The sequence below is a fragment of the Amblyomma maculatum genome, chromosome 4 (assembly GCF_055883805.1).
Source record: "Amblyomma maculatum isolate TAMU_Amacu chromosome 4, ASM5588380v1, whole genome shotgun sequence".
NCBI lineage: Eukaryota > Metazoa > Arthropoda > Arachnida > Ixodida > Ixodidae > Amblyomma > Amblyomma maculatum.
The window spans coordinates 163,021,463-163,036,115 of NC_139347.1; the positions used below are offsets into that span (position 1 = coordinate 163,021,463).

At 45.9% G+C, this 14,653-nt stretch overlaps 1 protein-coding gene across 1 annotated transcript; it reads left to right on the plus strand.

Annotated features, from left to right (window-relative positions):
• Positions 1–616: 616 nt before the first annotated feature.
• LOC146193391 (uncharacterized) lies at positions 617–13,740 on the plus strand. The gene is made up of 3 exons (XM_084600092.1): positions 617–739; positions 9,218–9,514; positions 12,713–13,740. Exons 1-3 carry the CDS (start codon positions 682–684, stop codon positions 12,919–12,921), a joined length of 564 nt encoding a protein of 187 aa, XP_084456218.1. The 5' UTR covers positions 617–681; the 3' UTR covers positions 12,922–13,740.
• The last annotated feature ends 913 nt before the right edge of the window (positions 13,741–14,653 follow it).

The following is a 14,653-nucleotide window of genomic DNA, read 5'->3' on the forward strand; positions in this document are numbered from 1 at the left end:
GCAAGTATATGCAAATAGCAACAGAATTATTATCATCGCATTTCTGTGGAACGACTACTTTATACGTCCTGTTCTTTGCAAAGTCGGTGGAGTGATGGTATTTGAAGTTCTAAATATGGGATAAGATGTCGCTGCCGAAGCAGATGAAGTGAATGCTAGTGTTCTTTTTTAATGGGGGAGTGTGCCTGTCTGTTTTCTCTCTCTTCATTTGTGAAGCAGCCGAGTAGTACCTTTGAGGCCTACTTTAAAGCTTATATCAGTAACTCCGCCCTCTTTACATGGAAGCCATTTCTACGCCCAGTAGCGCGCATATGACATTCTTACTGGTAGCAATTGTAGTTAACTTTCGTTAATATTGTTTTGATGCAAAAGCAGAAATACCTGCTTCATCGCTCTTTTCATTCGGGTACAAAGGTAGCGCTGTTTTGCGGGATCAGAATTCCTTTGCTCCGCAAAATACATTTCGAGCTTGCCGTGCGCTCTCACGCTCCGTTTCCTGAATGTACAAGATAAGAGAGCCGGAGCTACAGCAGCAGCGCGCCGAGGAGGTCACTTGGACGCTTTGTTTTTATGCCCACCCCCCTTATCTGCAGACGCGTACCGACGTCCGATAAGCGGTCCCACCTCGCTCGGCACTAGATTTTTCTTCGCGCGACCTCAAAACCCACGACGCTCGCGACAATGCGCCCGACACCTCCAACGTTGCAAATCTATCTCGTTCCCGTACTCCTGCTTTTGGGTGAGTATTTCTTGGTATCACACTCCGTAGACTCACTCTCCCCTTGGAATACTGAAATTCTCTTTGTGTTCGTGGCATACATAAGACTTGAGGCGCCCTTGTTCGTGACTCTGGCTAGGATGGTGCGTATGTCCTTGTTGAGGTATACTTACAGCCTTGTTTGTATATGCTGCGATTAAACTGATGATGAAATTATGTCAACTAAGGCGCATGCAGTTAGTCTCTCTAATATGTAACCACTGCCATTACTAAGTGGCCATATCATACTGTTGTCAGCGACAAGGCCATGGGTTCAAACTGTATCCACCGCGAACAAGTTTCACTGGACAGAAACTCATAATGTGCCCATGTGCTGTTCGTAGTTGCAGCACTTTAAAGGACGCCGCTTAAAAGAAATTACTATTCGACCTTCCAGTGCGGTGCCTAGGACGTTATATCCCCTATTCTATTCCTTGTCATAGCAGTCAAGCATGCTCGGCTATAGCCGCGGTCGACATTCTTAATTCAGCCGCATCAGTTAGCTCATTACAGGGCCGATGAAACCAGTAAAACCGCACTCCGTACTAGCCTTTCCCAGCGTGAACAACTGCCGGTATATGGGCTTTGTAGATGCGTTCGCAGTGCTTTCCATCATCGCTATATTATTCAGCCTTAGGTTCGGTTCCTGTGAACATTTGAAGCAATTGGGATCTATCTATGTTCAGTATATCCTTGAATTCACCGTATATTGCTTTTAGCGAATGGGTTGAGCGAGCATATAGTGGAACGATCAGCTAGAAACAACCCATTTCTGCTGATATGTTCGGTCTTTTGGCATATTTTTTTCATGCACGCATGGTGCAAAACAAAAATGAATATTGTATACAAGGCCTTTTGGAATGTCAGGATCGCCACTCTGAAAGTAGAACACTTGTAGCCCCTATTGGCAGCTTGATTACATTTTCTCGCCTCTTTTATGATAGCGGTCAATGCCGCGGATAGCATGAGCCACAGGATCGTGAACGAAGCAGGTATTGATCTGAGACATCTGCGCCTTCACTACATCAAAAACTATAAATATGCGGGCACCGCGTTAAGGTTGTATTTTAGTGCGGCTCTTTAAAAGGCGTTTGTTGCTTTGATTCACCGAAGGCATAATTTATATATGAATGACAATAGAGCTTTTTTTACTCATATGAGTTTAATGATTCGTTGACCCCCGCTTCAGAGGCCGCTGACCCTGGGGAGATTGTTGTCATTTGATAGTGATGGTAACGGCGCGAGAGCCTGCATTATAGTGGGGGACAATTATTAAGTACCAGCGTGGTACTTTCGTAGTTGTAGCTGCCTCCTTTGGGCTACTACGTGTGACCCGGTCGCATATAAAGCGAAGTGTGTGGCTAGGCGAGGCACCATCTCCACGCGCATAATATTCTTGCGTAACATTGCTTGAATGCGCTGCTGCTACAAATGCAATCACTGTATCATAGTTTGCGCTGTGCTGTTTTGTTGCGGTAGGTAGCATTTTTAATTAGGCTTTCAGTTTCTAAGCGTTTGCTATAGTTCGGAATGAGAACACGAGGAAAACGTAGTAGTAATAATCAGTGTGGACGGTGCAGACTGCTTGTGCAGCCAGGTGGACATGTGCATAAGAGACCATCTTATTATTTTTAATTTTAGACTTCAATATTATATTGGAAAATGACGGCCATTAGAATCAAAGCTAAATCTTTTTAATAAATTTTCTTAACTACCAAGCGAGCGCGACCTGCGCTCAAATCGGTTTCGATGTACTGAATCATACACGAAAAGGATAAAACTGGACGCAGACAAACCGAAGCGAGGACATAAAACTACTTACAAAAAAAGGCTTTCCCTTCATTACAAAGAAAGACATTTGCCATGAAGTTATGTCGCATGCAAAATACAAACAGGTGCGAATGATAAAAAGCCACTCAAGCAATTAAAAAATTACCGCAGATAAAACAAACGCGCGCCCCTCATGAAACACAACAAACCGTTCATGCAAACACTTCCCGTGACGGGGGGCAATCCCAATTCACCTGGTGACTCACAACTGCTATATCAGTATCTCTTCTTTGTCTGATGAAGAGAAAGAAACGTTGCCGGTGCTTTTCTTTTTTCTGGAAGCCGTAATCGTGGGCTGCTGCGATTACGCTAAGGTGATTCTGACCAGATACCGCGCTCACAAACGTCATTTCCTAGCTCTAAAAACAGATAAACCTTCAACTCAAACTAAACTAATACTCGAGGGACGTTCCGGAGGATTTGCGGGATGGCCAAAGAGTGCAGTTTTCCCCCCTATAACTGCAGTGGTCAGTTTTCCGATAGGCGGGGGGTCGTCAGAGAAGCTTGGCGGAAAGGCGAGGTTGAGCGGCGAAAAGGCGAAGGAGAACGGCGTCTTGAAGGCCTGTAACCACCAGGCGGAGCGGGACTTTTGGCGGGGGTGATGAACGTTGTGGATAATCAGGGAATGAACGGTGGTTAGAGCCGGAGAAGCGAGGAGAGTTGTCTGCTTCAAATGAGTTGTAGCCGTGGCGTTCATTTTGAAGGCATGCGACGACAGAAACGGGAAATATGGCCTCGGTACCCGCAGTAATAACAAACAGGGCGGACTGGGCGCCAGGTGGGGTATTATGTCGGCGCCGCGGCAGGTGGTGCCAATGCGGCGACATGAGCAGTGGTAGGCGCCGGTGGAGTAGGCGCTCCAACTGCAGGCGGCAAGAACGTGACCTGGGCGTACGTTGGCACATGACAGATGGTAGGAACGACCGGTGTTGGGGGGGAAGAGGTCATTGAGGTCAGCTCTTCTTTCACCATGCTAGGCAGGCCGGCATTTGAAGGATGTGGCTCAGATGCAGAGCGGCACAAATTACCTTGAGCCGAGAGCTCTTCCGGAATTATTCCGCGAATATGCGCACGGAGGTCAGCGTCGGCAGTGAAACCAAAGGAAGGGGGGTCAGGCTGCAGGCGTATTGACTGTAGTTCGTCAAGGCGTTGACAAGTCGATATGATGGCGTCGATAGTGGTAGTGTTCTGCACAGCCATGACGTTAAAGGCGAGTGGCCCAATACCTTTAAGGACGTGCCGAACCCGCTTGGCCTCTGGCATGGTGTCATTTATGCGCCGGCAAAGTGCAAGAACATCTTCTATATAAGAGGTACAGGTGTCATTAGACCGCTGAAGTCGGGATTCTAGCTTCTTTTTGGCGGACTCCGGGCGAACAGTAGGAGCGCAGAAAATCTGGCGTAACTTTTGTGTAAAGGTAGTCCGGTCCGGAATCGTTGATTCATGATTTAGGAAACACGTTTTGGCCACATCCGTCAAATAAAAGGACACATTAATATGTTTAAGAGGATCGTCCCACCGGTCAAAAGCACTGACCCGGTCGTAGCTGTCGAGCCAGTCATCAGCGTCGTCGCCGCGGAGACCGGCGACCATGTGCGTGTCGCGCTGACGCCTACTGACACTCCAAGTGGCAAGGGGAGTTGGAGTCGAGTTGGTAGAAGCCGGAATAGTGGAGTGGCCCTCTTGAGTCATGACGATGGTGGTCGGGGTCAAACGGCGACCAGAACGGAGCTCCAGGTGGACGCAGGTGACGAAGCAGCGCGGAAATCAAGGCGCGCCTCCACCACGTGTAAGGTAACGCGATGGTCGGACTTGGGAGATCAGTTTTTATTACAGACCTGAAGCCTTGGTCGCAGACTGCAGCCAACCACGCTCCACAATGACGATGGGTATCTACAAGAGGGAGCAGGATGAGATCAAGAGCACGTTCAGCCGTGTGGAAGATGAAGCGCCACACAGTGCTCACAGTATGCCTTTATTGTTCACTCTTACTTTTCTCTGTTTTTACGGCTCCTTATCTAAGTCTTTATATCCATCCCGTTGCTTATAGGGACTCAACAATCGTGCAAAATAAATTAAGTGTACTATGCAGTAATTACAAAAGAAAGAAAACGTTTTCCTTCTTTTCCACACAGGTATCGTTTTTAGGCTTTAATAGCATGGGCAATATGATATGAATTCACACCCGCTAACCTGAACGAGCACCCTGTTCACTTGCCGTTTATTATTTAGAATATTAGTGCTGATTCAGTAGCGCGAAGGGAAATAGTTGCGTTATGGAGAACAAATGTGTGCAGAAATCCTATTAAAGAATCCTGTATCAATTTGATACCGGGGGTATGAAATTGATATGAATTTCAATGGGGGTATAAGTAAACATTCTTTGTGGAAGAACAGACGAGCAACAAGAGAAGACTTCCGGTTTGTGACGTCACACTATGGCATAACATCCCTTGGAAGCTTGGTACCACGTGACTCCCCTTGGACTTCGAGATTACCCCTTTGGCTATTTCGACGTCTGATTTACCTAATTCTCTCTAACTAATTACTCCAGATGCATCAAATTCTTTCCCAAGTTAGATTTTTTTGATCCTCTATATAATACGAGTATTTGTTTCCTTATAACTCTTTTCGTTCGATCGTGATCCTGCCGACAAACTTCAGGGGACGTGACCTGGAAAACATACACACTTAGTGCTACGCATTAAAACATTCCAAATACAGATAGGGATTCAAACTGTGTACCGCACGCACCACAACCCGTCATTTTAAACATTACTTCATTTTGTATTTATTTCTATGCATACATCAAAATACATTACAAAATAAACTAAAGCCACAAACTCCTGCGAGCATGACCCTGTCGCCCAAAAATTCTCTAAGCGCGACCAAGGACTCTAATCTTGATAATCAGTACGGGGCACAGTGTTTCAGATTTGAATACCTCAATAAACTTGTGAATATTTTCACGAAAGTACAACTACGAGCACTATAAGAGTGAAAACGGAGTGCGTGACCTCCCCGCTTTCAAATGCGCTGTCACCGACAGGTGATAAGAATAAGAGGTAAAGGCACATCCAAAGTAAGCTTGGTGCTACCCATTCTCGTCTTGTGTTGGCGGCAGAGCTTCGCAAATCGTGGAGGCCACGCGCTCCCGTGTTTCCTTTCATATTTCATCGTAGCTGCGTGCTGGCCGCGCATCCTTATCACAGTGATACCCGGCCATTCGGGAGCGCCGTATGCAATGAAGGTCCACTAGCATAAATAAATATAAATGACAGCCATCCTCATTATCTGCAGGACAAGTCTAATTCCATACAAGGTGAGTGGTACCCCTTACCAAGATTGCAAGAATACATGATCTACTGTTTCGGGTTGTGCACAGATGAGGCAGTTGGATCTCCATAGTAAGGAAAATCAATTGTTTCTTGGAAATACTTTACGCACAAAGTTCCAGTGTGCATTTTGAAAAAAAAAAAAAAAATTTCCAAATGTGGGACCAGCCTCTTCTAACGCTCTCGAGAACATTACGGCCTGGGCCTCTAGAGAAGGCCCTGTACATGGGCTGCGGAAATAGTTTAGCATAAGTATCTGCAAATGTTTGTCACTTAACATTCTTAAATAATTCTTAGCTTAAATAATTCATTGAAATTCTCGAAGTCAGAAATCTGACACTTCTTTAAAAATCCCGGAAATGCATCCCATCATATACTACGTTCCCCCCCCCCCCCCCCCCAAAAAAAAAATGGTCAAGTCACGCCCAAACCTGACTTGGCACACGTTACATAATACGGAACTGATACCTTACGGAGAAACATGAACCCATTTAACATCTACCGCACGAACAAGTGCTCAAGTTCTAGCCCCCAAATTGACGTGCCTAGACACATTCTTCCGACTGCACCACTGCAGGAGGCCCAAACGAAGTGAAAAAACGCGATGGAGCTTCCGCACGTCTTTTCGCGAACAGTGCAGTACTTGTAGCACGTACTGCTTCCTTATAAAAAAATATTACAAGCTGTTGCTCTGGCAAGCATGAACAGATGCGCGGTTTTCCATTTATCGGACCTCCATTTGCCAGTGCGGCTCTGTATCCCGGCTGAATTCTGGAGAGACACCTAGGTACTTCACAATTGTTATTGCCCACATTACGCTCATTAAAACTTCTGGTGTGGAGGGCCATTCCTCTAGCCAAAAGCCCAGGCCCCATCTCCAGTTAACCAAGCTTACAGTAATTTCACTGAAGAGCTTTACTGGATCTACTGTCCTGTAAATGCTCTCTTGATTTGTGCAGAAAGTCACAACATTGTCTGCATAAGCCAGAAGATTTACTTCTGTAGATTGCAAACGAAAGACTCGAACATAATAAGAAACAACCATTATTTCACATCGCAACTGCATAGAATAGATATATATTTGCTTATGTATCGAACATTGGTGTTTCGCACTAAGCACATTTTTCTCGGTTGGCGAAGTTGCGGTAATAATTAACAAATTATCCTTTAAACGCAATGAATCTTCTTTGTGGCTATCACGAGCTGTCACCAACATCCCGCATTTTAATAATGTATCGCTTTCGTGCAGGCGAATCTCAGAATATCCTAATTTACTAGAGCTAAGTGTTTTGTCATTCTTTTCTGACGCATATAAATTTTCGCTACATACAGAGATATCAATCGAAATATTGCTTGTTATATTGCATGTTTTAACTTCAAATGTTTCTAGTGAAGAAGAGTCGCCAATTAATACACTTCCGACAAAGCGTTTCTAAGCTTTTTGTAATGAAAGCGCCGCCCGATGTGCGGCTTTCTGTGCATATTTCGATGGTCAGCGGTGTGTTTCAGCTGTGCTCATGCTTATGTTTGTCATTGCTGGCGAAACGTAGGGTCTTCCCTGCTCATTCGCGTTGAAGGTTCTTCAGTCTTCAGATAAACTGCAAAAACGGACCAACTGCGGCGACTGCTGCACGCGTTTAAGTGGCGTGTTGCGCGTTATTACTAACTAGCGTACACTTCAATACCTTCATATCTCCGGAAGTATTGTGAAACAACACGCACCCCACGTATACAAAAGAGTTGTAACGCATATTCTGTATGTTTTCATACTTTTATATAGCGCGCTGACATGCTCCGGCGTGGTAATTCTGGTTATGTTTTAAATACTCTGTCCCGTATCAGTTCCATATATGACATGTTCGTCCGGTTTGAGTAAAACCGGACATGGTCTGTCCGGTATATGGGCTTTATACCAGACGGCCTGTCCGGTTTCAGAACCAAACGATACCAGTATGTCCATTTCGAGTTGCATACGAAAAATGGTCTTCAGGTATTAGCTTATAACGGACCAGACTATCCAGATTGAGATCCATACCGAACTTGTTTTACCGGTTCGAGCTTTATATCTGCGTCAGGAAATCGGCACACGTCAATATTAGGTCAGCGCGTGCTAACAAAGCCCGCGCGGCGCCTGCTTAGAACATTCAAACGAATTGGATAAACGTCTCCTTCTCTGCGCGAAGGGGGTAGGGGGTAGGGACGGTTAGGGGGTTGACTGGGGCCTTGCTCGCATCGACGTCATCCTCCTTCTCATCGCTCGGCGGGGACAGGGACTCCACCGGCCGGAAGGTACTCGTCCTCTCCAGAAGTTTTGGCCACGCCAAACCAATGCAATGCGCGGCTCGGCGGGAAGAAAAGAGGACGCTTAAACGAGCGAAGTTACGTGTTTGTGCTGGTGTATTCAAGTTTTAGTGTGCATTTCTGTGTATTGTCTCTTGCTGCGCATAAAGCTTGTTTTTGTTTGTTACTTGTGCCTCCAAACATTACTCGGGCTTGCACCGGCGGAAGCTGGGCACCGAACGGCCGCCCTTTTCTGTCACTACAAGATAGTTGGCTTCCGGCTCAGCTTGCCACGCAAGTCCAGGGCATCTCATTTGCGATCGGAACAGCTACCTCCACTCACTGTAAGGGTGCGAACACTCCCAGATCTTGGAGTGTTCGCACTATTAGCGGCGCATCGTTATTAACCTATAATTATTAACGGGTGACAACTGGTCCGATATCTATTTCTTTGAAATTCATACATAACTGATCACACCAGTATAAAATTTATACCAAACAATACAGGACCGATAAAATACGGTTCGCCACGATACAGGACTTTCCACTGGGCAAGATTGTTATGAAGAGACGAACAAGCCAATGAGCCTATTGTTCTAAACTGGCAGGCCTATTATAGACGACAACCCCAATTATCTTCACTCGGGTATCCTAGAATACCTGAGCATTCATCTCCTCACGAAGTATGTCAGTAACTCTGTATGCGCATTTCTTACATATGACGGTGTTACCAGCCCTGGCCAGAAATCTGAAGACATTCCAAACCATTTACTCTGGAATAAGGAGAATAGTTGTCCACTGACACCTTTTGCGCACGTTTTGCGGTATATATATCACGTTCATGGCACGCTTCAGTCTTTAGGGAGAGTGAGTCGTGTGCTATTTAAGCAATAAAAAAATCAGCTATACTTTGTATCTTTTTCGCGTTGTTAGAGCCAGACGTATTGCCTGCTTTTTGTAAAATTCGGGTCGATAAAAATAGAGAAATATTCATGCCGCCTGTAACCTTGCCCAGCACTGCCTTTCTGCGCGGCTAACCAGTGGCCTCAGCGTGGTCGTCGCAGCTTGAGCTGCTTCCAATGCACCTGGCTGGCAGAACAGAACGTGACGGACACGTACGAGCGGGAGTTCACCAAACGTTGGAACAAAGAGTACGAATATGTGGACCACGCTATTGACAATCCGTTCAAGGTGCCTTTGCTGGGATTCGAGACGTTCTCTGAGCCACCCAGCAGGGCGCAGCTGGCGTCGCAGTGTCGCAACTGCACCACGGCGGACGCATGTGCGCGGTGGACTTTCTACGGCAATACAGGTATGTATAAGGTAAGGCGCGGTAAAACGATAAAAAAATCTGCAAGCTCATAATGTTTTGCTTTTTTATTTCAAAACCCGAAACCGTTGTACAGAAGCCTTCGTTGGCATCTTAGCTAAGCGGTAAGCAAAAGTAAGAAACCTTGCGACATCACAGCTATGAATATTTATCAATCGTATAAACGTCCCATTTGTCTCATTTTGCCCTGACCCACGGGGCAAAACAAGACATAAGGTGGGCCAAATGTGACACTTGTACACGGAGCAATTTAAGTACAGTACATGGGGCCCTGCGCACTTTTCGTGAGCCCACTCGTCTCACACCATACATTGTATCCACACAGATCGAGGCGCTGTGTTGCTCCATAGCGTTTTGCACACGAGGCACTCTTGTTGCTTGTCGATCGCTTCGCAGAACGTTTTCTTTTCAATGCAATAGCCTGCGATTGAAGACTGCCACCAACAGCCTTTTCGTTCGATTTCCCGTTGTGTTTTCTCGAGGCCATACCTGAATCCTTGGCAGATTTTGCTGCAACTAGCTTCGCCATGTAAAGCGATGTGGCCAAAACAGTGCTTGTGTCCGACTTCCTTCTTTTTGCTTTATCTATAGCAGGCACAGGAGAAAAAGCTTGAAAGCTCGTGTCACTATGAGCAGGCTCTTCACTGTCTTCCGCAGAAGTAAGCGAGGAGCAGTTAGCGCGGGAATCTTGGCGTTGACCGCAAGTATGATATCCCACTGTGCTTGCCTATGGCGCTTCATCGAACTCGGGATCAGCCAATCTTGCTCAGCAACCATTCCCGGCATGCATTGTTGAAGGCAGCTTTGAATGACTTGAAAAAGCTGACATCAAATGGCTGTATCTTGTGTGTCAGGTGCGTAAAGAGAGAGAGAGCAGAATTATGCCATTATCTCTTGCGTACTGAATCAGTGCTACCTTCTTGGAGTGGCTAATGTGTCCATCTACAACAATCACTGCTTTGTTGTAGGAGTGCATCGGACTATCTAGATAAAGTGCAGCAAAAACGCAAGAAACCTGTCTCGTTTGCCCAACTATTATTGGAAACGTTCTATGGAAGGGAGGGGCGGTGGCTGTGCAGTGAGGGATGGCTTGACGTGCTTGCGCGCAAACGCCATGACAGGCGGAAGAATGAAGCCAATAGCATTGGGGCTGCGAAGCAGACACCGTCCGTCCTCTTTCTCCGCTTTAGACTGCAGTTACCGTCCTCTTCCTTTTAGCTTCGATTATCTTCGACGGTCTGTGCACATTCTAAAAGCCACTCTCGTCCGCATTGAAAACTTGAGATGACCTCAGCTGGTCGTCGAAAATAATTGCTTCCAGATGGTTAAAGTACTCCTTCACTCGATACTTTGACAGTGCCTGAACTTTTAGCCTTAAAAGTCCTTCTGGGCAGCGAATCAATAAAACCGCATCATTACGCCTCAGTAAGGACATGAGCCAATCTTTTTCTGCCATCTAGCGGTCTCTATTAAACGGGTGTGGAATTTCGTTTGCTTCACAGAAGTCATAAACAAGTTTCCGTACATTACTTTTTTCCCCTAAATGGACAACGCAAGATTCCCGCCGTTTATTGCACACATTTAGTTAACACTCAGCGGAACCAAATGGTGGTTTAAGAAATCTACGTAATCTGAAAGATTTTACGATAGGTGTGTCTAGTTGAGGCATGCGTCATTTTGCCCCATGTCGCATTTTACCACGCTCTACCATAAGCCTTATCAAGGCTTTAAAGAAATGTCGATAATACCTACGAGATGATCGTGGGACTTCTCCGTCATGTTATTTGGCAGGCAAAAGCAGCAACCCTGCATGCAGGTTGGCACCATTCTGTTAGGAACATCGCATTGTAGATGGAGGTCAAGCAAAGTTTATTCCGCTTTCGTTCAGCTACGGAACATTACGCTAGAGGTATACAGGGCATTGGGCTTGCTGCTGCCATGACCATCTGAACGCAACTCTAGGTAGCGCTGCAGGCATACTGCTACATTTTCTCAAAGTGGTGATTATCGGTACGGCCACTGCTTACAATTGTTGCATGATTATACGCTTAGATAAGAAGGAATAGAGGAATGCGGAACCAGAAGACATTAGCACATTCTGGCCACTACATGGCTCTATCGCGCTGACGTTAAAGAAATACAAGCATGGAAAAGTTAGGCCTTATTCGTTTCTAAAGAAGTAGAACTTTTCTCAAGGCGTGTTCTCGCGAGGAGCAGAAAGTGGTTATAGCCAGCTTGTTTCGGAGCTACGGCCTGTGAGCATAGTCTTCGCTCTCACGCATATAGTTACATAAAATAGCCCTCTTAAGGTTCTCAATGCTTATGCAAGCTTTCTTTAACTGTTCCGGAAGCCCAGTCAGCAATAATTTGAGTTCTGAGCACAAATAAAATCTCAAGTGGCTGACAAAGGCTTCTTCACTCGTTTTGTCCTGCTGTTGATCGTTCCCGCCCAAGCGAAGCTAATTCCTTTTCTCAGCGTTTGGTCGCGAAATAAAGCATTCGTCTGCCCCAAATTGAATTCAATACTTTCTAGATTTTCAGTTTCACTGTTTGTCTATAGACCATGCATTTCAGCGGCATGTGGAGCGGAATTTCATCCCTTTTTTTTGTGAATGAGCACACACATTGATCTTTGTCTTGATCCGCTTGCTGATATTACCGTTCTTCGTACGCTGGAGCTGAAATGGCAAACTAACACGCTTTTGCATATGGTGAACACTGGTAGCGGAACAATTTATTCGTGTGCTCCTGCCATAGCCGATGCTATCGCTGATGAGAGTAAAGTAAAGGGGGTGCGAATAATTGGGAATATTACAAGTTTTTGAGCGGCTCTTTCTACCGCCTGCCTGTCTGCCAATATCCGGTAGTTGGCACACATCATCTTCGTTTCAGTGTAACAACAAAAATAGAGCAGCTAAGCGCAAGGACAGAGCAACCGCATCACACCATCGTCTACTCCGCCAGCTAACCAGACACGACTACACCAGGTGATTCTCCACAATCCACGGAGGCGTTTTGTAATCTCCGGGCCGCCTTCCTCTACCGACCCCGCCTTTGCTGTTTACTATAGGCAAAGATGTATAAAATCAGTGCATCACTACAGTTCCTATTGTCCGTCTATAGGTGTGCGAAAAGACCTGAGAATTCACTCTGCGTCCTTCTTTCGCTCCGGAAACGCAGGTCAGCCAGTGAATGTGACCTGGATGTGCGTGAAAAGTCTGGAAACGGGCTGCTTTGTAGAGAACATGGCGAACCAGTTCGTCAAGGAGGTCTGCCTTTGCGCTGACAGGCACCACTGCAACGCCGCCTCGAGGGTGGCAGTTCTCTCCATGACAGCTGTCCTCATCTGGGTGAAGGGGACTGCCTTGGCTTGGACTGTTCTGTCTTGACAAGCAAGAAGGAAACTGGTGCACCTTGTGAATCTCCGCACTAGGCAATTTGCACTGTTTCTGTCGAGCGCCTGATTGTTTGAATTTAAAAGGGGCCGTGAATGACATGTATAACAATACTGCACAATTGGTGTAGTATGTGGAACAAAGGGGTACCTGCCCCGACATTGTTTATAATTCAACGTTTTTTTGCATGGCTTTATTGAGCGGTAATTCAGGTCTTACGGCACCGGACGAAGTGTTAACTATACCCTAAGGCGCGTACAGAACCACATTCACTTTGAGTTTAAAATGCCATAGTTTCAAAACCCCCGCCTTTATGGTCAACAGAGGCGCGGGATCCTCTTTATAGCACGCTCCGCCTTGGTGGAACTGGTCACCCGGCGAAACATACCTTGAATAAAGCTAAAAACTAAATGCAATGACGCACTTCAAGTGCATTAAAAATGGATGTAAAAGTGAGAAAAAAGAAGTGATGTATAGGAAAAACAAAACCTGCATTTGCGTGATTCGAACTCAGTACCACGCATTTCTTAGCTCCCTGCACTACCCGCTCGGCCGCGCCGGAAATTGGAAGCCTTACCAACACCTTTTCATGCCATATCACGGTAGCATTTAGAATGGGATTACAACGACTTGCGCATTGGAGCTTGCTGCCTGCTCTCACGACTTGCAAGTAATGTTTTGAAATAATGTATACTATATTGTGCACTGGAAGCACTTTAACATGTAAAGGTACACAGTGCTGCCAATTTTAAGAGCGCCAGCTGTTCGGTCATAATGAAATAAAACAGCGCAAGGAAAGGTACGAAACACAAAGGAAAATAAGCATTGACACGGGCGCTATATTTCCGTGTCTATGTTTCTTTTCCTTCGTGTTTTTCATTTGCAGAACCAACTAGCCCGGCATCTTGCACTTCTGAACTTCAGTTCGGTCATGCTCAGTTAGCACGGCCTTTATTTTAACTGAGCACGAAGCTGTAGGGAAACCGTCAAGACAAAAAGGGCGACAAAGCTTCAAGACTAGGAAGCGTAGCGGCAAGAACACTATTTTACTTGTACGTAAACACTACAGGAAGCGTTGTGATGACCGAGGGCTCGGCTGGTTCATACGAAGAGCACTTAGTGCAAAAGCTTGAGAAACACGTAATGTATTACACATTACAAGCACTATATGTTATTTTTTTTATCCCAGGAGCCCATCGCTCAGTAAGCTACTCTTTTCCTCGTTTTATTAATTCCTTACAGCTGTTTATACCAAGGGGGCATGTGGGCCACGCTCGCTAATACGTAGGACCTGTTTGGAGCCAGCGATTGATCCCGAAGTGATCATTTGAGCAGTAATTGTACTGATAGAGTGCTGTCAAGAACGCTTTGAAGTGTGGTATACATGGTAGTCCACTTTATTCAATTCACGTTTTATTTGTACGTTGATTGTCAGTGTGTCATGAGAGGATGAGAGCTGCGCCCGTGATGGTCTCTCTCTTAACGACCTAACGAAGTGTAAAAATAACCAAAAAAAGACGATTGCATCTTTGTTTTCTATTCATGTGCACAACGTCTTCGGAGCACAAAGCGCTTACTGGCGTCGTATTTTTCATATGCACCTTATTTCTCGTCTCCATGTTCCCAAACATCCGACTATTTCCAAGATGATACTGGGATCAGTGCGGCCCTCGTACACACAGCGCTTCTCCCAATGCCATGGGGAAAGCCAGAGACCCACAGCTTC